The sequence below is a fragment of the Aythya ferina genome (assembly GCF_964211825.1).
Source record: "Aythya ferina genome assembly, chromosome: 6".
In the NCBI taxonomy this organism is placed as follows: Eukaryota; Metazoa; Chordata; class Aves; order Anseriformes; family Anatidae; genus Aythya; species Aythya ferina.
Genome location: NC_140303.1, coordinates 13,735,156 through 13,760,168, shown reverse-complemented (window position 1 = coordinate 13,760,168; position 25,013 = coordinate 13,735,156). Strand labels below are relative to the sequence as shown.

At 49.0% G+C, this 25,013-nt stretch overlaps 2 protein-coding genes across 4 annotated transcripts in view; both read left to right on the top strand.

Moving 5' to 3' along the window:
- Positions 1-6,930, top strand: part of SLX9 (SLX9 ribosome biogenesis factor) — a 47,449-nt gene extending 40,519 nt beyond the window's left edge. Inside the window, exons 5-6 of the mRNA XM_084524319.1 lie at positions 4,579-4,647; positions 6,275-6,930. Of these exons, the coding sequence (XP_084380445.1) occupies positions 4,579-4,647; positions 6,275-6,401 (196 nt within the window). The 3' untranslated portion in view covers positions 6,402-6,930. The remainder of the gene's footprint in view (positions 1-4,578; positions 4,648-6,274) is intronic.
- An 11,478-nt stretch (positions 6,931-18,408) lies between these two features.
- Positions 18,409-25,013, top strand: part of ADARB1 (adenosine deaminase RNA specific B1) — a 63,762-nt gene continuing 57,157 nt past the window's right edge. The window contains exon 1 of one of the 3 annotated variants that reach the window (XM_084524318.1): positions 18,409-18,508. The gene's annotated coding sequence lies outside the window, so the exon portion shown is untranslated. The remainder of the gene's footprint in view (positions 18,509-25,013) is intronic. The other 2 variants (XR_014694526.1, XM_084524316.1) reach the window with 2 other exon arrangements.

The window sequence follows — 25,013 nt, the reverse complement described above, 5'->3', positions numbered from 1 at the left end:
TAGGAGCTATTCTCCCTCAGCATTGTCTCCCAGCCCTCTTGGAGGCTGAGTCCTAGCAATCTGGGGAAATGGCTTGCAGAAACTATGTGCAGGGGAAATAAAACAGGTAGGTTGCTTCCTCTGAGGATTGCTTTCCCCATTACAAATATATATGTATATATATATGTGTAGTCTACTGTATATATAATCTACTACTTTAATCTGAAAAGATAGTGTAGAACTCAAAAAGGCTCAGAGAAGGCTAACAAGGATGGTTATGAAGGGTCTGGCACAGCTTCAGCTTTTGCACGGAGGGATCACTTAGTGAGCTGGGAGTCCTCAGCCTGGACAGAAGTTGGAGACAAAAAGGCTTGGGAATGTAATAGTCTATAAAATCAAGTGTTATGTGGTTAGGAAATAGTTTGTCTTCTCCATTATGAGAAATAAGAGACATCAAACAAAGCCAGCAAATTGCAGATTCAGTGCAAGCAGAAGGAGGCTCTCTTGTTCTGCACCGTTCCTAGCTGAGGGATATTGTGACTATGGGAAACCTGTGGGTTCAGGTGAGACCTACAAATCCAGTGAGAGAGTGCTGTGGAGGGTTACTGCACATATATAAGCTGGCTCAAAGTCTCTGTGAGTGCTGGTGAGGCTGTGGCCATACGCTTTCCCTGTGCTTACCCCTCCCTGGCCATCTGCTGCAGAATTCAAGGCAGAGTACTGGCCAAAACAGTCCTTTCAGCTGACTCACTACAATCACTCCTCTGTTCTGTAATACATTTTATAGCAAAAGACGTGTGGTACTCATGGAAGATTTCTGTGCTCTTGCACAGATCTGTAGCTCGACATCCTCAGAGAAGCACTGATGGCTCTGTTTCTCTCCAAACCCAGATCTCATTGTGTGAGCATGGCAGCCCCCCTCTCTTGCTGGAAGCCTGAGCTCATGCTGCACTGCTGTGATACCTAGAAAGCCCAGTGGGGCTGTGGCACAGGAGGGTAGTGTGGTGGTTTTACCGTGCTGGGCAGCTAAACCCCACAACCGCTCTCTCACTCCCCCTCCTTTAGATAAGGAGGGGGAGAAGTAAATCAAAGAACAACTCACGGGTTGAGATAAGGATAATTTAATTAAAGGGAAATAATTATAATAATTAAATAAAGACTACCATGAACTAAACAATTTAACTAAGGGGAAAATAAAAGGGAAAGGGGAAAAAGGGAGGAAAACAAACAAACAAAATAAATGAAAGCTATATGGAAGTGCAGAGGAAAGAAATTACTCTCTACTTCCCACAAATGAGCGATGATTGACCACGTCCTTGAAGCAAGGCCTCAACGCACGCAGCCGGTGTTCGAGAGGAGGACCGACGTCTTCTCAACGAGAGCCCACCCCTCCCCTCTTCTTCCTGTTTCCACCTTTTATTGCTGAGTGTGACACCACATGGTATGGAATATCCCTTTGATTGGTTTAGGTCAGCTGCCCTAGTGATGTTTCTCTCCTCACTTTTTGCCCACCCCCTAGGAGGGTTAGAGAAAGGCCCAATGCTGTGCCACTGCTGCTCAGCAGTAGACACAACACTGGTGTGATAACACTGCTGTTCCAGCTACAAGTACAGAGTACGGCACTGAATGGGCTGCTGCCGGGAAAGTTAACATTCCAGCCAGACCCAGTACAGGTAGAGAAGTCCTGCTTTGGCTGAGAGTTTGGAATTGGTCAGGACTATTTGCAGGTGGCACAGCAGATGTGGGAGCTCAGCTTTGACTGGTGTCACCCAGATTGCTTGTGACGTGTCAGCCAAAAAGCAGTCCCCCTTGGTAGAGGCATGAAGGAGCTACGGTGTGATTCTTCCATGGGAGCAGTCTGTTTGCCTGCTTGTGGTTTCCTGTACTGCATGAGGATGTGTGCGCTAAAGTGTTTGAAATAGCCAGAGAAAGCTTTTATAGGATTTGAATCATTACATAAATGAAGGGTAATACTCTGGTGATTTGTCAGCGTTATTAATAAAAGATTAGATTCTCCAGGAATTTGATCTCCTGCTGGGTAGGAGAGCATTACAGTGAGATTTTACTCAGTTTTATAATGGATGAAGGCAATGAAGTGTAATGAAACAGGGCTAGCATTCGCAGTCCAAGTGAGCAGGCAGCATGTTGGTGGTTTGGTGGGGGAAAGTCAGGCAACAACCCTTCAAACGTGTCAGACCAGCAGGGCAGAGCTGTTGCACAGCACTGAAAAGCCTTCAGAAGCACTGAGCCCTTTAAATAGTGGAGTGGCTAAAAGCAAAAGTGGGCTGGTGCACCCTGATGCAGGCCCAGCTCTCCTGGTACGCTGCAGAGGCACGGGTCCCTCTGGGGCCCATGATCTTGAAGGGCCTTGTGATGTACTTGAGAAAGGCTTTTATTCACTTGTCCTCGCTTTCTGCAGAGCTGCTCATCTTTGAAGGGCCTGCAATGGCAACTTGGTGGTGAATACAGAGTCTGCAAGCCCCTGCCCCGGTGACCATGGGTTGCCATCCAATTTCTGAAGGGATTTCTCCCTGCTTCCATGAGCAAGCCAGGCAGACTGGGACTGTGACCAGGAAACTGTTCCTGTGCCAAGTGGTTAATGAATGTGAGGAGAGCAGAGATGCTTCCTGCTTTTTCTGTGCCTTGCAATACCAGTGGATGCAGCAGCATGATGAGAGCTGTTTGTGTGCTCCTGCTGATCGCTGTTCCTCATGTGCTGTCAGGTCTGTTGTGTAACGCCAGGGTGACCTCGAGAGGGACTGCAGGCGAGCAGTGTGTGGACATTGATCTGCCTGGCTTCAGTTTCCTTTGCAGGCTGTGTGCTGTGGAGGCTGGCTGATGCACATTCACCTTGTTTGGGTTTGTCTGGTTTGTCAGAGAGGTTTGGCACTGGGGCACACCATCCTGGGCTGGAGGGAAAGCAGATGTGATTGGGGCAGTGGCGAGAGCAGCCCTCATCAGCTTGAGAGCACCAGGATCCCCCTTGAGGAAAAATGAAATGAGACAGGATTGAGAGAGGGAGAGATGAGGAGGAGGAGCAGGAACTGCTCAGATGGGGAGGGATGATGAAATGGAGGGGCATGGAGCAGGTGGTGAGGAGGAAAGGGAGAATGGGAAAATAGCAGAATGAAAGCGTGGAGGGTAGAAGGTCAGAGAGGAAAACAGAAGGGGACTCTTTTTTTTTCCCAAAACACACTCTCAGAGGTGACAGCAGGGAGAGTCAGGTAGTCCTGCTGTGGCCAGGCTGGGAGCCTGGTGCACAGATTTAGTGTGGGATCAGACTCCTGCCTTTTGGTTTATTTTTGCTGTGTTGCCCAAGGCTTTATGTCATGTGATCCTTTGGTAGGAGCAGCCATAGGCTCTGAGGCTCTGACACTGCAGCAAACAGTGCCTTGTGCTGTCCCTTGCTAGTTCTCATCTTCAGTCAGATCCCTCCTTCCCCTCCAAGGTCCTGATTTGCTCTGAACTCGGAGCACCTGCATGCAGAAGCTCTGCCCATCAGCTGCCAACGTACCATTGCTGTTCTAGTTCAGCAGCTTTTTTTTTTTTATTATTCCTGCTCTCTAGTTTCCCCACAGCTTTCCTTCCTTGTGCATTTCAAGTCCCAAAAGCAGCCCCTGCCCTTCCTGCACGTCCTTTGCTTCAGTTCAGCAGTTGTCTTTATTACAATTCTCTACTGCTGCCTGGCATGAGGCATCACATGCTTTCAGCACCTGTGCAGAATGGGATTACACCTCTGGTCTCCTTGGACTTTGCCCAGCAATAGGAAATGGGTACAGAGAGTGCAGATCTATGCTTGCCGCTGTACCTCAGCTGCACATTGTCCTGTGTTCCTGACAATGCATCAGTTGTCTAGAAATTTTATGGGGTTTTTAGGGCCTGTATTTGATTGCAAAAGAGAAGGCTCTGTTGTGCTTTCCCTTCAGCTAATGTGTTTGCAGCTAACTTCTACTGGCAAACCTTTGGTGAGGATATGTGTTTGCAGGCAGAAAGGAATACGGCAATTCTTAAAATAGAAGTGATGCCTTATATGAAGTGATGCCTTATATACCAGTGGTCCCACTGCAGGACTGGTCAGTAGCAAGGCTGGCAGCTTCCTATTCTTGCTGAGTAACCATGGCACTGCCTATAAACTATGTGTACAACTGCTAGAGCTCTGCAGCATGAGCAAGGAGCACAAGATGTGCAGGGGTAACGTGTGACTGGTGGGGAGGGGAAGTTCGTTGGGATCTTCTCTCTTAGCAACAGTATTGGTCTGACCTGGAAGTTACAGATAAGCAGAAATCAGGCATCCGGGCGTGGCCATCTAATGACCCATTCTAGAGCTAAGTAATCCGATTTTTCTTTAGTTCATTTGCCTCCTGCATGTTCAGTCATGACTCCAGAGCTGTCATCAGTTTGTGGCGGAAGGAGTTTGTATTTCCATTACTGTCTGGCTGTGGAAATAATTGCCTTTCGGGACAATTTCCATGCAGGACAATTACCTGTACTTTCTGGGAAGGCAGATGCAGAGTCACTGGATTCTTTCCATCTCCTCAGCAATTGATAAATTATCTCTCCTCTATAGCACTTACTCACTTCTGTTGCTTTTCTCCACAGGCACGTAAAAGCAAAGTCAGAACCCGTGGACTTCTGTCTGATGAAACAAGCTCAGAAACACAGGCTTTTGTAAGTACTCAGTTACCAGATGTCCAGTCTTCCTGCTCAGCATCGCAGAATGGTTGAGGTTGGCAGGGACCTCTGGAGGTGCTCTAGTCCACCCCTCTGCTCAAGCAGGGTCACCTACAGCCAGTTGCTGAGGACCACATCCCATTGGGTTTTCAGTATCTCCAAGGATAAAAATTACAAAACCTCTCTGTGCAAACAGTTCCAGTGTTTCAGTCTTAACACACCTGAAGGCCCTAGAACTGGTGGCAGCTTTGAATTGCCCCTTTACATAGTGCAGGCTATTTGCAGGTATCCTTCTGTTTCAGTCCATACCAGACTCAGTCAATTCTGGATGGTTTCAGTCCATTTGCACTTCTGTTTCATATAACATCTAAGAGAGCACAGGAAGCTGCACTTGCTCCTTAAAGAATTCATTTTTCCTGTCTTATTGAAAAAGAAGAACCTGGTTTGGGCCTTCTGTGTAAGGTCTCTGGGCTTTTAGGACAAACCCACACCAACTGTTTCTACTGGCCACAGTTGTCTTGATTTTTGGCTGTACCAAGTGACAATGCACATGCTGTGTCCCGCTGTGTGGCACAGACAACGTGGTTATCAACCAGGAGGTACGTCCCTTTTCTCAGCTTGCTGAGCTGGGGCTGCAGCACTCAGCTGTGGCTCCGTCTCTTAAGACACTAGGCCTGTGTAGTTTTAGATGATACACTTCTGGAAAGCCTTGAGCGGTTGAGGAGCTCTTGTATGTCTGCAGTCGGCTTACAGCTGCTCTGCTGGAACACCTCTGGAATGTCAACTTAAAAGCCTTACATCCCTTATGGGGACAGCTGTGCATTGGCATTTGCCAAACAGTTTCTTGTGAAGTGAAACACTCAATTACTTTTGAGTAATTCCTGGAATTTGCTAAGATTTTAGCAATTCCTTTTTCTTCTGTATAATCTACTGGATATTTTATACCAACACCAGGCATCGAGAACTTCATTGTCCCTCAGCGCAGCTCTCCTGGAGCTAGGCCCTGTGCTCTGAGAGTGTTTGCTTTCTGTGATGCCGCCTTCTGCTGTTTCCGTCAGTTCTGGGCCATTCCGCTTCACACTGGGGCTGAGAACAGTCAGTCTACAGATCCCAACATTACTCTTCAGCACTCTGTGAACATCCTTTTCTGCCTGAAACTCCCTAGTATCTGTGCTGCAATGCCTTTTTTGCTCAGTTCTGCCTTTCTGGATGAGCCCTTCCTTGGCTTATCAGAGAAGCTGAAGGGTCATGGCAGAATCTGCTTCTGTGCTCATGCACTCTGAAGCAGTTTTCATTCTGTGTGGATTTACCAGATACCCACAATCTCTTTTTCCCAATTTGCTAGTGAAAAGCTCTGAAAATTTTCCAAGTGATGAGGGACACTAATATGATAGTTTCTGTCTGTGACGTGAGATTGAGCTGCAGGCTCTCACAGAGCTAGCAGCAATTTGAGCATTGTTCTTGGGAAATTTAGGTCCATTTCTTGCATCATTTCTTTATGAGGTTTACACTGAGGGCAATTCTGTCTGGATAGAAACCCACTACTTTATGAGCTTTTTTCTTATCTCCTCAGTTCCTTTTGCATGAACCAATTGTGTGTTTGTTTTTTTTTTTCTCTCCTCAGAGAGAAGGAAGTGGCATGGTTTCATGAGGTCATTGCAAATCCCACGTACAAAGCCAACCCCCTCATGGCCATCAGTGAGCATCTCTCCAAGAGGCTGAGGCAGGAAGAGGAAGGTAAACCCTTCTAGGGCATCAGCTGGGACCAAATGTGCAGCTGGAGCTGGTGCAAGGGCTCCAGGCCACAAACGAGCACACATCACTAACGTGACCTCTCAGCCATGTCAGTCCTCTGAAAAGAGTCCAGCGTATTCTTAAACCCCACAGTCGTGTTTTCTGTCTGCAGGAATAATGCAGTCTCTCCTGACAGTGGCAGCTGCTCCTTGGCCAGCAGCCTGCAGAGAGCAGGGTGTTCTGCGAGATCTTTGTGCAGACATTAAGCTCCCTGTGAAGTGTCTTGACACCTCTTCTCTTCTTGTGAGCAGGCACAATTTCTTAACTTGTGCCAGTGGCAATGTATCTGCATTTTCTTCCCTCTCCTCCCAATCCGTGCTGACAACTATGAAAAGAGGTTCACTGCTATTGTTTTGGGATTGTTTAAGACCCCAAGCCCTGAGGCCCAGAAGGTTGTTGTAGATCTGTGTAAGGACTGATGCTGCTGTTCAGAGACATTGTTTTATGTGAAGAATTTAGCTTTGTAATAAATGCATTCACACAGTACTGAGTTTGTCTGGCTCTTGTTTTGGTAAGTACTAATTGAAATATGAGCTTATTCCTATCACTGCAAAAATTATGTAGAAGAATGTTTTTTCTTCCAAGTGTATAGTGAACCGCTAGACTGCTGCTGCAGCATGCAACAGAAGACACCTGAAATCATTGCAGATTGTGTTTAAGTCACAATAAAGGCTTGCTTCAGCCCAGAAGAGGTTCCCTGGCATGAGGAGCCTGCAGATGTGTGGTCACCCCAAATGAAGATGGAGACCATGGGCCTTGAGGACATGCTCTGTGCAGGCAGTGTGGGTTTGTTCCCAGCAGTTGCTCTGAAAGCAGCAGAGCTAAGGAATCTGAGTCTTCCCCTCCAGGCCCTCCATTCCTGGTGCCTGGGACTTGTGCCAGAGAAGTCCCCTGCAGCTCCCTCTGTGCCTCACGCTCCTGTGAGCCAGGCTGGACACAGTGACGGGCAGGTGGCCCTGGGACCAGGACACTCTATGGCTCTACTTTCACTGAGCTGCAGCCCCAGCTCTGAAGTGCTGGCCTGTGGCTGCTGTTGTTGGTTGTGGTTCCCAGCAGCACAAGATGTGACTAAGATACAGACCAAGCTGAAGTTTTGGGGTTTGTTTTGTCCATAAGCATACTGTTAACCCATTTGCTCTGTCTTGTAGCTAGCTGGCTCCTGAGAAAGACAGGATCCTCTGCTTAAAAGGAGGGAAGGCAAGAGAAGAAGGTGAAGACATCCAAGTACAAAGGAATATGAAGATTGCTCCTCTTGTTTTTGTCTTCTTGTTAACTAGCAAGTGAATAGGGCACTCAGCATGTCTGGAGGGCAGGAGGCAGGTAAGAAGGCTTTCATGACATGTTGGAGGACGTTTATTGCTTTTCTTCTGCACTATGTGGGAGTTCGCAGCTCTCTTTGTCTTGTTTTTTTTTTTGTTTTTTTTTTTTTTTGTTTGTTTTTGTTTTTTTTTTTTAGATACCTTTAGATGCCATGTTTTCATATCACATTAAGAGAGCCCTGGCCTCCTTGCAGGGCCAGATCAAGCAGTGGCTGTTCTTCACTTCCTTCCTCACTTCCTTCCCTTGCACTTCTATTTACAGCACTGGTAATGTGCCGCTCTGCTCTGTCATAAAATGGTGAGATAGTTGGAGAGAAGCCGTGGGCAAGTTTATGAAATCCCATCCTGGGTTTTGTGCTTTGGGCATGATCTGGCTGCCTGTATCCCTCCCCTCAGAGATGCAGGCTGTGCATTCTGACTGTGCTCCAGCAGGAGCAGTGGTTTTGTTCAACAAGCCCTGATTTCCTGGGCATTGTGCCTGACTGACAAGACCATCCTTTAAGGCCTCTGAAGGGTTAGTTGGATGGTCCCATGCCCATTTACTCCACGCCAGTTTCTTCCTAATAACTTGTCCCTGGGGTGAAAAGAAATCTGAAAGGATATCATTTTCTGTCTTACCAGATGATTGGTTTCCTTCTCACAGACAGGTCCAATTAACTTCAACTTGAATTATTGCTTGGATGGCCTGATCTGCAGTGTTAGGGCAGATTCTCAGCTGGCAGAAGAGCTAGGTACAGGTAGGCTCTGGGGTAGATGTTGTGTGGGTCACATGCCAAGGGACCGCCTTGCTTTGTCTCTGAAAAATAAATACTAACAGGAGCGCATCCTTTTTTTCATCCGGTGTAATTTGTGATAGAATAAGCCCAGAAGTTTGGGTCTGGAGTGGAAAAGGAATTTCTGTGTGTAAAACCAGACCTGAGCACTTCATCTGGACCCTCAAAGACACCATCAGGATGAAGGGTTTGTGTAGTTTGTGTTGTTCTTCCAGGCTGGCATCAAAGCAGGGGCTGTTCACACGTCTCAGCCTGGTGCCTTTAGGTTGCCAGCTGCAGTGTTTATGGCTGAAGCTGGTGTGTAGAATTGATCTGTCACTGTAAATTTGGACACCAACACCTCAGTCATCTGACACTTTCCCCCTACTCAGTGTGGTTGCTGTGTCTCATCCTTTCCTTTCAAATCACTGGGAGCCAAGACGGCTGATGTCTTATTACCTGGGAAGCACAGGGGTAACTGGAGAGGTGGGGGATAGCAGCAGTGAAGGTGTTGATCTGAGTGACCCCACTCCATGGTGGCTGTGCTTGTGTTGGTGGCCTTTCATCTCCATGTGCAGTATCGCTGTGCATCACGTGGCATGCTTTTTCTTTACCTTGGATGGGCTAACGTTGTCTAGTTCTTGCATTGCTTAGCCCAGTGTTTGAAAATGTTGGTCCCCTGCCTATTTAGCAGCAGTTAAAGATTGTTTGAAAGCGTAGTTCACAACCTGCTGCTGCAGGCACCTCCTGCCCACACCATCCTTGGAGCTGAGCAAAGAACTTGCAATCTGCCAGGAAACAGGCATCTGGGACGCAAAGTTGTCTTCTCAGTTGGCATGTTTTCAGGATGATAAAAGCCTTCATGTGTTTTTTTGGTCGGTTAGTTGGTCGTTTGGTTGGTTGATGGGTTTTGTTGTTGTTTAGTTATTTATTTGGTTGATTTTTATTTGGTTTTGTTTGTTTTGTTTTCTTTAAGATAGTAGGGTGGGGAAAAATAGCTTCCAAGCTGTAAAGGGTAGTTATGCTGGAGGGAAGGGCGGGGGCCTGACCTGGCAGCTCTAGACTTTGCAAGATGTGAGTAAGCAGTGAATGTACTGCAAACTCAGGGCTGGGAAAAAAAAAATAGGGCTGCTTTTTGCAGCTGCTTTTCTTTCTTGTTGATGATTTTGCTCACAGAAAGTGTATGTGAAAGCAGAAACCTGGGTATCCAGCCCATCTGGTGGTGCCAGTGGATATTTTCTGCTACACTCAAAGAACCCAGTGCGGTGGGTGGAGTGAGATTCTCCTTTACCAGCACTCATGGGTAGTTGTCCTTGATTCACAGATTGCAAAGGCTTTTTTTTTTTTTTCTTGAAATTTTTTCTTTTATAGCAACTGTTGCAACACCTATGTTTCTCCCTGGTACCAGCAGTGGCACCTCATACTTTGTTTCTTCTGGCCAGAGGTTGCTTCAGGCCAGCTGCATGTCTCATGAAAGCATGGTGAATCACAGGACCTGGTCCTTATTCATTTAACACAAGCGAGTCACTATGGCATGTATGCAAACTCCCTCCTTTCTTCCACTTGATGGCTTCTCTGCCCTGGAAAGCTTTCCTAGCACATTTCATGCAAGGAGTCACCTGGTCCCCTTCTGTGGTGGTTTTGCCTCGCTGTGCAGCTGAAATCCACCACAACGGCTCTCTCACTCTCCCTGCTCAAAGAAAAAAAGGGGAGAAAATACAATGGAAAGGGCTCAAGGGTTGAGATAAGGACGGGGAGATCACTCAACAATTATCGTCACGGGCAAAACAGGCTCAGCATAGGGAGATTAATGCAATTTATTGCCTATCACTAGCAGACTAGAGCAGTGAGAAACTAAAAGCAAACTAAAACCACCTTCTTCCCATCCACCCTCTCCACCTCCTCTGTGCCTGGCAGCAGTGCCCGGCTCATGCCTTGGTCTGGTGCAACTCCAGGCCCTTGGCTGCATTCCTCACCCAGTGCTTGGGGTGTCAGTGGCAACCAGTGCAGAGCACTGGTGATAGGAGCCTTGGGCCTCTGCTTCAGCATGGTTGCTCTTCTCTGCTGCCTGGACCCAAGCAGGCTGTGACTCAGCCCAGCTGTTGTTTTCCGTGCTGCAGCCTGGGCTGGGTCTTGTCGCCCATCCAGCTCCACAAGTCAGTTCCCCAGGGAGCAGAGTGTCTGGCAGAAATGGAGATCCTGGGACACTAGAAAGACTACAGAATTTTCCTCTGAATAGTAAGTAGCGCTGAACTTCTTTCTTCCATCCCCGTCCCTGCATGCTCTGCCTGCGCAGCACAGGGACTGCTCCAGTCAGCAAGCTGCCTCTGGCCAGTCGTGCTGAAGGGTGTGTGGCCGGCCTAGCGTGCAGGAGGATCTGAGAGGTTCAAGCTACAGTGACTCTTACCCTTTCCAGCGAAGAAAAAATGGGGTAAAATCTGAGTATGCCTGGCAGAACAGAGACCCAGTATTAGTGACCTCCCTCCTGCACGCTCCGGCAAGAGCAGCAAACCCTTTCTCTGCAAGGCATTATTTTTCCCTCCACATGCCCTCTTCCCTAGCTGATCCTTACATTTCCCGGATTTTATGAAGCCTCTTGGGCACGTGGAGGTGTTTATTTTGCTTGTTATCTACAGTGCAAATGCTTCTGAAGCTAACCCAAGATGGGTTCCTTGCAGATGTAGCAAGAGCAGCAAGAGGGAGCCTGAGGAAATACAGTTGCATGCAATACTGAGCTGCTCAATGTTTTGGAAGCAGATGAGATTGGCACCAGCACATCTTCCTTTCATCCACACGTTACATGAGAGAGGAGGGAGGTGAATCATCTGACCACAGCTTTGCTAGTGGCTTGTCCCTGCCCTGAAGCATGGGTTTCACCATAGCTTTTTTGCGGCATCCTTTGTCCGTTGCTTTTTCTGCCCTTGATAGCTGTCCTGCCGAGACATGTCATCATCTTTCCTTGTCCTGCCTTTTTCCGGAATGCCCAAGGAGATGTAGAACAAGCCAGATTCACAGGGATTCCTTCTCTAAGGGAAGAAGTCCTGCTCTTCACTTCCTGACCTTTAACCAGTTTCTAATCCCAGGAGGTCTCTACCTCTTATCCTGCAGCAGCTCAGTTTCTTTAAAAGCTTTTGAGCATTCTTTAAGAGCTTAAGAGCATTGCCACGTGCCATTTGGAAATCCATGTAAAGCTTTGTTAATTGGATCTCCTTTATCTCTGTACTTGCTGTTTCCTTGCAAAGGAAAATCGTACCCTGTGATGGTAAATCTTCCCCAACATGATAACTGTCTGGGCATCTGCTGATTCTGCTCTTGCAGTTTGCTTCAGTGCGAGGCATTTATCTGGTAGCTGGCTTTGTGTTTTTATTTTGACAAAGAGTCCAATTCAGATATTTTCTCTGCAAAAGACAGCGTTGCCTCTCAGCAGCTAGTGATCCGCATTTCAGGGCAGAAGCAGAGCAGCAGCTGGATGAGACCTGGGGAGCACTGCATGAGGGGCATCTGGCTTGGCATGCTGCTGCCAGGAGCCCAGTGGTAGACAGAGATGAATTTCCAGTCTGTAAACCCCAACTCTGGGGGGGGAAAAAAAAAAAAAAAAAGGTTTTGAAATGGGTTGTACTTCCTAAGCGCAAATCTATGTATCAGAGTTAGACTTGTGATTAAAAACAACAAAATAACACTCTATATATGAAGGTGGTAAGATGCACAGATGAAAGGAAAATGCATTATATGCTGAAAAAAACATTTCCAAAAACATGCAGAATAAATGGTCATCTTCAGCTCCCTGAAGCTGGTCCTTTGTTGGCGCCCGAGGAGCAAGAGTTGCGGCTTGTTGTTTCTCAGCCCGGTCCATAAGCCTGGGTGGGTGGGTGGGGGAGTTCCGGCAGCTCATACTGGGACTGGTGTCAAGATCAACTCTCCTGTTGGAGATTTATTGGATGAACAGTGGCGTGAGAATTTGTGTGGTGGCTTTTTTTCTTAACAAAGTCAGTTGTTTCCTTATGAAGACGTTGTTAAATAGCACAAACAAAACTGGGCTTTGCCAGAAACATCATTAAGATTTAGACCTTTGTATCCGAATGCTCTGGGACTTCCCAGATCACTGGTTTCAAGTAGGATACATAAAAATATAAGCTAAGGGTTTCTCTCTGCTTTAACGATCGGTGTTTCATGCCAGAAGGGGTGTGCCTCTGCTCTGGGATGGTGCCGGTATCCCTGTTTGAACTTGCTGTGGTTCGTACATGAAACACTCCTGTTGCTGCACAGGTCCACGTGTGTCAGCCCCGCGTGGCTCATTGTCCCTGTGCCTATGGTAGAGCCCCGTCTATCCCCTGATGCCACCTACGGGTTTGCTCTGCTGCCGTGGGGCAGTGAGGATGTGGCAGTGAGGTCCAGACCCCTTGTGCAGCCAGCTGCACAGCTTTAGTCAAGCAAGGATTTTGGTGTTTCAGTCTAGCACGAGCTCTCTTTGCAACCAAGTGAGGCACAGCTGGGAGACAGGAACCCAGCCAAGATGTCTGGAGGCTGTCGTGGCTGCTGGGAAACTCAGCTGTGTGCTGGGGCAGGCGGGGCGGGGAAGGTCAGTGGTGTTCAAGAGGCTGCCAGAGGCAGCGCTGGTTTGTTCGGTGCTAGGAAGGCGCTGGGACGCTTGATGATGCTTGGCCTGCAGTTTACTGCATAGGATGCTGGCAGCTTGAAATGTAGCGTGTGACACATCATTCACTTGATCTTCCTGGGATAGTTATCTTGATTTAAGTGGCACAAGTAGAAGAGGAAGCTGAGACAAAGAAATATCCAAAACAGGAAGCCGCTGCAAAGGGAACAAATGTCAGGGCCTGTGTAGGTGAAGCAGATGATGCTGGGACATCCTCCTAGGGGAAGAAGATAAAGAAGAGAGAGCAGCTCCAGCACATGCACCCTTTTGTCCCATGCTCAGCCAGCCTGGCAGGACAGATGGATGAATGGCAGAAGAGAGGACAGACTGTTCTCGCAGCTGAAAACTTGCTCCATATTTAAGCATGCCTTTTGTCCAATGTGACCTCTGTTTGAGCTATTGAGGGGCAGGAATCAGACAATGCAAGGGGGAGGCAAGAAGGAGAGGTGCTTACTTGGGGGATATTGCTGTTCCCAGCCCTTGGCTCTCAAGGGCTTTCCAGGTAGTTGGCTGGTCAAACCCAGGCTCCAGTGCATCCCAACAGCATCTGTCCTCTCTGAAGCCCCTGGCTTCAGCTCCTCCTATTTTATTGCTGATTTGTGATGTCCAGGGGTGGCCATGACCTTGCCACTTCTTTAAACTGGAGACTCTGTGCTTGATTTGCTGATTGATGGTTTGGCATCCTCCTTAGGGAGGAAGACTTCATGTTGTTGGCAAAAAAACGTTGTGAATGCATGTGCCGAACTCCACGCTGCCATAGCTGAAAGGGGAGGAGCAGTGCTCTGACACTGCTGAGTAGCTGAATGACCACCCTGCGGGTTAATCTCACTCAAAAGCAATGCAATTTTTTTCTGTTGGTTGGTCACATGGAGACTCAGCTCTTGCACTGACAGTGGAGCCATGGCCCAGAGATGTGGCCAGCAGCTTGGCTCTGGAAGAGGTGTCAGTGCACTGGGGCAAGACGATGTGCCTGTGTTTACAGCTATTTTGGGTATGTTTAATCTGAGTGTGTTTACAGCTGTCCTGGATACATTTAATCACCGCTCGCCAATGCAAAGGTTAATCTAAACACCTTCCACTTCACTCAGTTAAACAACTACTGCCTGTCTCATGAACTCATCTGTTGGCGGTTTGGGAGCCGGGAGGTATTACTATGGAAGAAGAGGTTAACTCTTAAAGAGCTGCTGCTGTTCTCTGATGATGTACATAGCTGCCTGTTGGGAAGGTCTTCTGCCCAGAAGCACAGCAAGGGCTGCTTTGAAGGGTGCCTTGTCTGCCCTGCGGGCATTAGTGTGGGGCTCCTGCTGCGTGCTGTGGGGCTACAGCCAAGTGCTGGGGGCTCTGCACGGCTCAGCGTGCAACACGGGCTGCTCCATACAATAAGCAGATGCAGGGTGAGCCCTGAGGTCTGCTAGCCCTGCATGCTGCAGTAATGCTGACAGTGGCCAGCCTAAGGGCAGTGGCAAACCAGTTCAAGCAATGGGGCCTCACGCATTTTTCAGCCTCCTGCAGCCTGTGTCTTGGGATTTCTAAACCAGAGATGTTGTTTTTAATAACCCTTGCTGGATTAGTCTTCCAGTTTTTCCTCCTTGTATTTTGCAACATTTGTTTTGTTGCTGTTGTGTTTATTTTCCTTTTTGCACTCCTTTTTGCACTCTGGCACAGCTCCATGAAACTATGAGCTTGTTCTGCCACACACTGAGGCCTCGCTGCCGAGCAGTAGCAGCCATCCCAGGGCTGTGGGAGCTGCTGTCCGGTGCTCTGTGGTTATCTACACTGCGTTTCCTCTGCTGCTTTCTTCTGGCCTCCTCAGCCAGCCTTGTGAAGCCTTCCTGCAGTTCTCTGTGTTTGGTCTTCTCTTTAGGACCTTGGTGTGTGTACCGGCAATAAACCCCACCACCCTGCTGCTGTCTCCTTCTCCAGGTCATTTATGACAGTGCTGAAGAGCATGGTTTGCTGCCTCAGGTTCTTGTGGGTCTCCTCTGTGAAAACTGTCTGTTGCTTGCACCCTGCATTTCCTATCTTTGTAATGAACAGTTTATAACTGCAACGACCTTTTCCCCTTGTTCCCCTACAGCCTGACACACTTGGGAGTGTTGGTGGGTAAGCCTGCTGAACACCTGTAGAAGTCCAAGCAGCCTCTGTCAGTTGACCTCCCTTATCCATGTGTGGAGTTCCAGTAGCTGTGTCCCTTGCCAGGTGCCATGGTTAATCCTGAATTTGCGGTTTCTGCTCTTTGGATTGGTTTGTGCAGATCTGCCTGGTGCGGACACCGTGCTTGGCTGGGTCTTCCCTAAATTCTAATGATTTAAAAAACGGCTTCGCAATGGTCACCAGGGTGGTTTCAGCAAAATCTGAGTCAACATGCTTCACTGTTGTGTATTGACATCTGCAAGTGTGTAAAATCAATCACGCACAAACAAGGCAGTAGGAATACAGGCACACATTGCAGGCAGTCCCTGGCTTTGGGAGCAGGGACAGCACCTTTTCAACCCCTTTCAGCCCGTCAGTGGGCATGGTCACTGCTTTCTGAGTGCTGTGATCCTCATCATTGTCAGAGTTACCAGACAAGGTGCTAAATGCTCAGTCTTGTCCTCCTGCTTCTGCCCTGGCCATGTTTTCCTCAGTGCAAGTTCTCCAGGTGGGCAGTGGGCCTGTTTTCCTGGCAGGACAAACTGCTCTGGCCCATGACACACAATTCACACAGAAGTGGACTTGAAGAATGCAGTTTCATTGCTGATCCTAAAATAAATAATAATAATAATAATAATAAAATCCTCAAATAGGAGCTAGTGTTAAATTCCTTGAGCTGAAAATAAAATATGATGAGGAAATGCACACAGGAGGTGAAGGTTTCCTGGATGTGAAGGTTTCCCCAGCCAAGAGCTGCTTGCCTGCAGCTCGCAGGCGATGCTGCTTACATGCAGGGCAGAGGACTCTCTCCAAGGGAGGAAGTATAAAAATAGGTTGTTTCCAGCACGGTCTTTTGTGCTGGTCCACTTCATCTTCCCCACAGTGCATGCACGAATCCCCACCCTGCCATGAGCAAATGGGGTGAGGGAACAAACCAAGTACAAGCAGAGCAGCTGTTGGTGCTGTGTATGTGCATGAAGCAACTGGAAGGGCACTCATTGTAATGCTGTAATAACATGTGCTGCCATCTAAGCACTCTAGGGAAGTGGGTGAGAAAGCACAGTAAGCTCTTAGTGAGAGGTTTTAATAATATTGAGGTGTTTGATACAGCAATACTTACCATTTTTATCTGATTGGTATCTGTATGACTCTCCTCTGATAGCTGGGCACACTTTGCCCTGAGGCAGGGCCCATTGCCAGTGACCCAGGTGTTGCAGTAAGGCTGCTGGCAGCTTTGCTTTCCCATTCCTTATGTGAGTACTTGCCCAGCTTGTCAGGTCAGTGGGCAACACAGAACAACCTGCTGCCTGTGGGGGACCCAGGTTGGAGCAGAGTGCTCCTGAGGGATGGACCCCGTGGTACAGACCCATATCAAGCAGTTCTTAAAGAGCTGCTGCCTGTGGAAAGCCCACACTGGATCCGTTTGTGAAGGACGGCATCCCATGGGAGGGACCCCACGTGGAGCAAGGGAAGAGAGTGACCGAGAAGGAGCAACGTAGATAAATGCCATAGACTGACTGCAACTCCCATTGCCCTGTTCCCCTGCGCTGCTCAGGGGGAGGTGGAAGAGGGTGGATGGGGGGAAGGCTTGGTTTCTTTCCTTTGTTTCTCACTTCTCTGGCTTGTTAGTTAATAGGCAATAAATCTTACTATTTCCCCACTCTGAGTCTGTTTCACAGTCATAATTGTTGAGCAATCTCCCTGTCTTTATCTCAACCCTTGAGCCCTGTGCATCATATTTTCTCCCCCGTTCCCTTTGAAGAGGGGGAGTGAGAGAGCGGCCGTGGTGGAACTCGGCTGCCCACCCGAGCAAAACCAGCACACAAGCTGTGTGGTGGTCTTCCAGGAGGGCCCTGGGGCAAGGTTCCACCCTCACTTCACAGCATTTTGCTTTCAGGCACTGGCTATTGCATTTCTGGATATTCCTCTCTTCTCTGCAACAGTCTGTGGCTCCTGGGTTTTGCCTGTGTCTTAGCATGAGCAGCAGCCTGGGATTTTGAGCTCTGCATTTAGATTTGCATTGGGTGAGGAAAACTATTTCCTGTGGTTAGCACAGCGTCTGTGGTGGCTGTGTTTCACAAGGGTGGCTCTGCTTTGGAGAGCAAGCAGCCTGGGGAAAGCTCTCCCTCCTGCTGCCCTCTCCCCTTGGTATGTCCGGTGCTTTCTGTGGTTTTGGTCTGCTCTGACCCCTTTCACAGAGTCCTGGTGCCGGCGAACATGATGGGTACGTGTCCCACTGCTGCCCTGGTGGAACCACCTTCTGAATACATTTCCAGCAGATATTCTGCATTGCACTGTGGCTCTTTTCACCAGAAATACTGCTGTGCAGAATAGCTATAACTTTTTTTTACTGTGACAAGGGCAGCTTTGCCTCCTGGATGCCTAGAAGTGCACATACACAGCACTGCTCCTTCCTTCCTCCAGTCTTCCAGCTCTCAGTTTGCTTCTGGGCAGTTTCTGGGCACGGAGCTGATGCTTTTGCAGGTGGGTTCACCTCCACCCTGATCTCTCCCTGAACACATGCAGCTGGGCTGGGGGCTGTCTGCTGTCCTCCCCAGCACATGCAGGACTGCTGGCTTTGTGGAGGCACCCTGGGGTGCTGTGCAGCGGTGGTCATCTCTTGGCTCTGCAACCACGCTCTGGGCATAAAGGCTGCAGGTAATTGCGCTTCATGTGGCTACTTAGATGAAAAAAATATTACCCGAGAGCAAATCAAGTAAGCTGATGGTTTATTGAACTGCTTTTTGTGATCGTTCAAAGGGACAGAAGGCTGGGAAATGGAGATTTCTGCTCGACCAGGCAACCTCTGTGCTGGGAACGAGGTGACGGGGCTGGGTGAAGCGCTCAGGCAGACGGGAGGAAAGCAGCAACGACAGATTCCAGGGCTGAGCGGCTGAGAAAGCCGGCAGGCGACCCACTCCTCCCGGCGCAGCGCCGCCGCCCCTCAGCCGGGCTCCGTCCCCTGCCCGTGAGGGGCGCGGGCCCCGCCATGGGGGCGGCTGTGGCGCTGCGCGGGGCCCCGCCCCGCGGTGCGGGCGCGGCCTGCGCGTCGGCGGGGGCGCGCACCGCCGGGTGCCCCGGCCGCGCGCAGGCGCGCACGGAGCCGGCGGCGGCGGCGGCGCAGCGGGAGCCGCCGCTGGGTTGGGGCGGGCTGCGGATGGCGGAGCGGCGGCGGCGGCGGAGGGGCGCGGGCAGCGCCGGGGGAGGTGAGGCGAGGCGAGGCGAGGCGAGGCGAGGCTGGGCACGGCTCGGGAGGAGGCGGCGGCGGTGCGAGCGCCCCGCGGGACCTGTCCAGGTCCTGACGCGGCGGCAGGTGCCCGGGGGCTGCGCGGGGGGGAGGCGAGCGCGGCCCGGGCTGGGCGCTGCGGCTGCCGCCCGCCGCGGGGGGGGGTGCCCGGGCGCCCCCCCAACCCCATCCCCATCCCCAACCCCATCCCCGGCGCTGCCCCCGCCATGTTTCGCGTTATTTTGGCGTGGGCATTGCCCGTGGGCTACCTGCTCGCAGCGCTCCGGGAACCACGGCGCTGGAGGGTGGCAGCAGGCCAGGCTGCAGGGCGCTGGAGATGTTTAGAATAATTGGTGATGGACTGCCCTTGTAAAAATAATTGTTTGGGCTCGGCTAGCACTCGGCCGTAGCGATATCTGTCTCTAAACACAGGCAGGCCTCCCGTGTAATGAGGCTCGTAGTATAAACAGCCGCGTCTTGAATGGCTGTTGGTGCTTTTAGGACGCCTGAGAGATGTTTTTGGAGGGTTTGCCAAATCCTCTGGCTGTTTAGCTTTTTTTTTCCTGCAGTGAATGATGTGGTCTTGGCCCCTATACTGCGTGGAGGCTTGCGGTGACCGGAGGAGAAGCTCAGTAGTGGCTCTAGCTCCCTGCAAAGAGGGGCTCTCAAAGTTTCTTTCCAGCAGCTGGGTGCTCGCCGAGGCTTCTCTGCACGGCTGCCGTGCTCCAACACCATCCCCCTGCTGCGGGGAGAGCAGCCCGGCCGCGCCAGCGCTTGGTGGCTCTTGGGTTGCTCTCCAGCAGGTGACTCCAATGGCCGCTGCTGCATTGGGTCACGTCGGGCTGCCTGCTTTTTCGGCAGGGGGAGAATGTGATTTATGGAGGCTTGCTTTCTGCGAAGGCAGCATAGAGGACGTTCTGCTTGGTGTTTGGAGGGGGATGTGTTCCTTAGCTTTGCTCACGCTGCGTTCACTAGCTCACAAGCATGTGAGCAGAGCTGTAAAACATCCCCCAAGCCATTCTCCTATTTGCCCCGGCTTATTCAGAGCCATCTGCTCTAGTGAAAGTTCAGTGCCCTTTTGTATTTTTGTATTTAGTTTGTGAATAGAAATACATTGCCACAGCTTCTAGTGGTGGGTGTCTCTTGCTATGAGCACCTAAGTCTTCTGGAGTGTCTTTACCTTGTTCATTAGAAGTAAGTGGGACTTCTTTTTCCCCTCTTTCAAAAGCCAATTTGTATTTTGAGTGAGTAAAACCTTTTAGGCGGCTGGGTTATTAGCTCAGACCCGACATCATCACAGTGTGGTCCCAGCTCTGGGGCTGGAACCGGTTTTGGTGCTCCTGCTTCTGGACAAACTCCTCTCTGCGCTTGACATGCTGGTGCCCTGGGTTGTTTGCAGTAACGTGGTCAGAGATCCTGCCTAGGAGCGAAGGGTTGCTCTCAAGTAAGGTGACAGCAAATGTTTGTGTTGGAGAGCTCTCTGAGAAACTTGCACTGATGTTTTTGGGATGTGATCCGTGACTTACGGAAGTTTTGGGGATGGCAGTGGTAGAAATGCCCCCAGCGAGAAACAATTTGTCAGCTGAAACAGCAGGTTGGTGTGCCTCTGTGCTGTGGTGATCTGAGGAGTGATTGAAACAGGCTGACTGGGGGTGTTGCTTGTCAGCTCGGTGCCCCTTGCACTGGAAGTCAGTTCAGTGGGTGCAGGACTCCTGGTGTGTGAGGTGAGAATCCTTGCTGGAGCATCTGAGGATGCGGTCTGATAAGCGTAGTGCTTCCTGCTTCTGCAGCTTCTGGAACCCGTAAATGCTTGGCACCTTTAAAACTCAGGCCTTCCAGCTGCCACGCTATGGATTTCAGTTTAGGTTTAAGCACCAAAGATTAAAACTGTGGTTTTAGACAGTATTTGTTAGTAGAGGCTGTTATTTATGTACCTTGGTTTTAAAGGAAATACCTTTATAAGTGTTGCATGACAAGAAGAATAATGTTTGGGAAATTGATTATGTAAGCAAATGAAAATATATTTTCTAGCAAGCTTTTTTCCTGTTTGCATACAATGTTGCTATTTTTGCTCTTTCCTACTGTTTAACTGCAGAGTATGTTTTTTTCCATCCTTTTAATGAATGTTGCTTGCACGGTAGGTCTGAGAAATACTGTTTTTTTTGTGATTTGAATCCTCAAAGAGGTTGTCAGCAGGCCTTGGAGTCTTGTGGGAATCAGCTGTGAGTGTCAGGGTCTGTGGCTGAGCAGCAGCACCTCTATACGTTTAAAAAAAAAAAAAAAAAAAAGGACAAACCAGAAGAACCAACAAACAACAGGGGTTGTGTCAGGTAAGTGATGTTACATGGCTTTGGGAGCTGAGCTTGGCTGAGAGGGATGCCCCGGGCAGCAGCTGCCTGGAGGGTGTGTGGCTGCAGAGGGAAATTGGGGTCTTTTTCCCTTCCCCGCCGTGGCTCAGCTGCAGCTTTGGTCGGCTGTGGTGTGCAGAGGGAGCTCTGGCTGGCGGCAGGAGAGGAGAGGTTACCTTGAGCTGCGGCGGTGCAGCCTTTGTCGGCGGCTGCGGGGGCGAGCCAGGGCCAGCTGCCAGCGCCGTGACTCAGTGGCTCGGTGCTGTCCCCTCGGCCGGCGAGCTGCAGGAAGGATCTGCCCGCCGGGATGGCCCCGGGTGGTCTGCGGGCCAGGGGGAGCTGCGGAGGTCAGAGGTGTTGCCTTCTGCGGTGGTGCTGCAAGTGTCAGCACCGAGATTTCCCCTGTGTGATACCGAGCATCTGTGAAAGTGCGGAAGCCACAAGCTTCTTTCATTTGTACCTGATGCTTGGTGTGATGGTTTTGTATTTCTGTGGTTTTTGTCTTCTTTTTTTCTCCTAATTTCATGTATTATTTTTTTTTTTTTATGTGCACGGAGAGGAGAAGCAATAGGTCTTCTTTAATTGGTTTCTTTAATGTCTTCCCTGACGTGGCAGGGTTAGGTCTCTTTGTGCTTCTGTCTCTTGTACTGAGGATGCTGCCTTTGCTTTTAAAACAGGATTGCCTCTGTGAACAAATGTCTTTTCCCTCCGCCACCCCTATATGTTTCTTGGCTTTATTTCCCATTGCATAAGCATCACGCTGCCAGCGTCCTGAATGAAATTGGTCAACAACATTGAGAAGCCGATCAGATTTGACAAGAGGGTAAAGATGTCAAAGGCAAGTGCCAAGACTGCCTGCGAGGACAAGCAGCTGAGTGGAGGAAGTTCTCAGATTATCACTCCAGCTAGAGGAAAAGGTGTTGGCTGGATGGATATATATTATTGAGACATCAGAGGATCTTGGTGGTAGAAAGACAAACAGGAAAACAAGTTTCACAAGTCATTCCAGGAGGAGCTGAGTTTCCTTGTTTTCTTTCATGAGGGCAGGGGCCAGCAGTGTCATATTGCCTTAGGTGAGGAGGGAACAAAGGCCAGCTCTGGGCACCATCACTGTCCTTTCAGCACATCCTTACCCTTGGGGCTGAAGCGGGAGCTGACTGGAGCAAGCCTGCTCGCGACTGAGAAATCAGGGAAGATTTGAAATGTCACAGTGAAGACTTCTTGCAGCTCTCCAGGAAAGTGCCCTCGTGTAGGTGCCGCGTAACCCTGTGGGTCAGGGTTTTTCTGTGTAAAGTGCTTTTGGCAAAAGGCAAGTCTGTTCTGGGGACTGAAGAGCATTGCCTATTTCCTGTTTTCTCCAGCACAGATTTAGGATATTTATACTCATGATCTCTTCCAGTTTGTTTTCTGAGGCTTTTTGTCAACCTTTGAATTTTGTTTTACTTCTCTTTTGAAGAGATTCTAACAGAATGGAGCTCTCAGACCTGTGTTTTGGGCCTCGTGGGTAGGTGCTGAATATCTGAGGTATTTTTATTTTGAGAAAGTGGGGAAGGATCGTTAATTTAAAGGAAAGTAGAAAGCTTCCTCATTTGGTGATGAACTTTAATTCAAAGCTGAGTGTCAGGGTGTACTGTCTAACTGATTTCCTTGCTGTCTGTTGCTGTTGTTACTAATGCCTTAAGTTGTATAAACAATTTAGTGAGAGGGCCTTTGGTAATGCCAGGCTTCAGGACTATACCAATGCCAACTTGTATTTGTTTCAAACTCTGCATATACTGGGTCTCTTAATTTTCCAGCGGCTCTCCCTACTCCTTTCTGCTGTTAGTACTGTCATATATCAACTCTGGGAAGAGGTTAACTGCTTAAAATTTGTTCAAAAAGAAAACACGCAAGTATGGAAACTTCAGTTTATTCTGTTTCTCGGTTGTAGCACGTTGAAAATGAAGTTTTTACACAGGGCTTGTGAGACAACCTCAGCCAGAAGTTGAGGCTTCTGCTTGATCTGTTTGAGTTTCAGAGGCAGTATCTGCCTCTCATTCAGAAGGACTTCTGCAGAAACTCTTCAGTATATCTAAAATGAAGTGGGTTTTTATTTAGGTTGATTTATTCAGCTTTTCATCTTTATTAGCAAATGAGTCTTTAAGTTTGAACTTTCATGGCCTTTTTCATAGCTTAATTATAGTGTAATGTTTGGGCACAGCCTGCTGGGGAACTATTAGAGGGGAAAAATTATCTCAGACTTCTTTGGTGGAGACTGTATTAAACAACAAATTGTTTACTAAGTCCATTCTGAATCAAAATGATTTTTTATTTTTCAGCTCAAATATTGAGCACAGTTGCTGAGTAATTAAAAAAAGAAGTCTTCACATGAATCCCAGTAAGAGCACAGTAGAATCTTTAATTCAAAGGCAGGAGCAGCCCTATTTTTTCTCAATAACATTTTGCACAAGTGTGGACGGCCCTGGTAGAAGAATCCAGCTGGGGACAGTGTAAACGTCAAGGTATGGACTGTAACTCGGGAGATCCTGCTGAGCAGTAGGAGAGTGAAGGAAGATGACTCCGCAGACTTGCCCTGTAACTGCAGTGGCTGCCGAGGGGAGAGGGCGGCCCCTGACAATGGGCTGGGGGGAGCCTGGGCCTGGCCCACCCTGGATCCTGTTATGAGGATGGGAAGGAAAAATTTATGCTGATGGAAAAGAGGCTAAGATAACACCTTTCAACGCTGCGTTTGTTCTTAAACTTCCCATATTTTTCACGTTTAAAGATAGAGGACCAGTACTGCTGTATTTATGTAACTGAAAAATGAGAGGTATGAGCATGCACAGTTGGATGTTAGGTGGCCGAACTGTGCTCTGTCTGTGAGAAACTTGTAATGAAGCTAGCTTGTGGGGGGAGCCTGCCTGATTACCCTGCTTTGCTGCCCGGGTTATAAAGCTTGCTCCTGACACGTAGTTCACATCGAGAGACCAAAGAAGGAGGAGGAGAACTTCTGTTTTGTCAAGTATTTGTCCCAATTACTTTTTTTTTTTTTTTTTTAAGTCCTGGTAGCCTTTGGTCAGCTTTGCAGTGTACGTGTTTTAGGTGCTTTTGCGCGATGGGAATTCAGCAGTGTGTTTTATTTCAGAAGAGATCATGTTCATGATAGCTTATTAATCCGTATGAGCATGCCTTTTTTTTCATCACACAAATGAGGACAAATTTGTATTATACACAAATTTGCGTTATACACAAAGAATAGCTTTTGTAACCTAAGCATCGGAGCTGGTTGAATGTCCCCTTTGGACACTGATCCAGGGAGGTGTTCAGCCCCTTGGGACTACTTGCCGGCACAAAATCTGGGTGCTGTGTGGCAGGTGTGGAGCCACAAGGGAGGCCACGTGTCTGCCCTGAGTTAAGGTCATCTTCCCCAATAAACCAAGGAGTCATGTTTTCCAGATTGGCTATAATGCATTCCCATTTTTTTTCCTCGCCAGAGTTCCCAGAGGTGCCGTGTGGCACTACAGCCCCATTTTCCCAGAAGAATTCGCTTTGGTGTCTGCTCTCAAGTTGCAGCCTCTCTCTTGGTTAGAAGCACTCTTACAGCCAGTGAAGTCATCACTCAAGTGCTGAAAGCAGATGTGCTTTCCTGGGATTTAATATGTATCATACAGACATTCCTGGAGTAGTATTTTTACAGATGCTTTTTATCTCCTGCCACTCACCGATGCCAAGCAGTGTTCTGTAGTTTGATGTAGTGTGATACCATGTTTTGATAACAAAGAGTAGCTGGAAATTAATGCTTAACTAGAAACAGGGATTCTGGCAGTCGTGTTTTGGAGGTGCACGTTAGCATCTTAACTGCAATCAGGAGTCTGCTGCCTGTGGCAACCCCTGGCTGTCTCTGCCTGTTGTGCTTTGGTCCTCACGGAGGAGCAGTGTGTGTGGACTCCCATTAGGTGCCAGAAAACACGAGGATGAGCTCTGGGGACACGTCTTGCCACCTGCAAGTTTGTGATGGGATTGTGCCTCCATCGCTAGTTCAGCCTTTGATTAACCAGAAGCTAAACCGGGACCGCTTGCTGAGTTAGCAGCAATGGAGGGTGCGAAGCCAGCAAGTACAGCTGACGCCAGCGAAAGCGTGGGGGTCTAGTTCCAGGG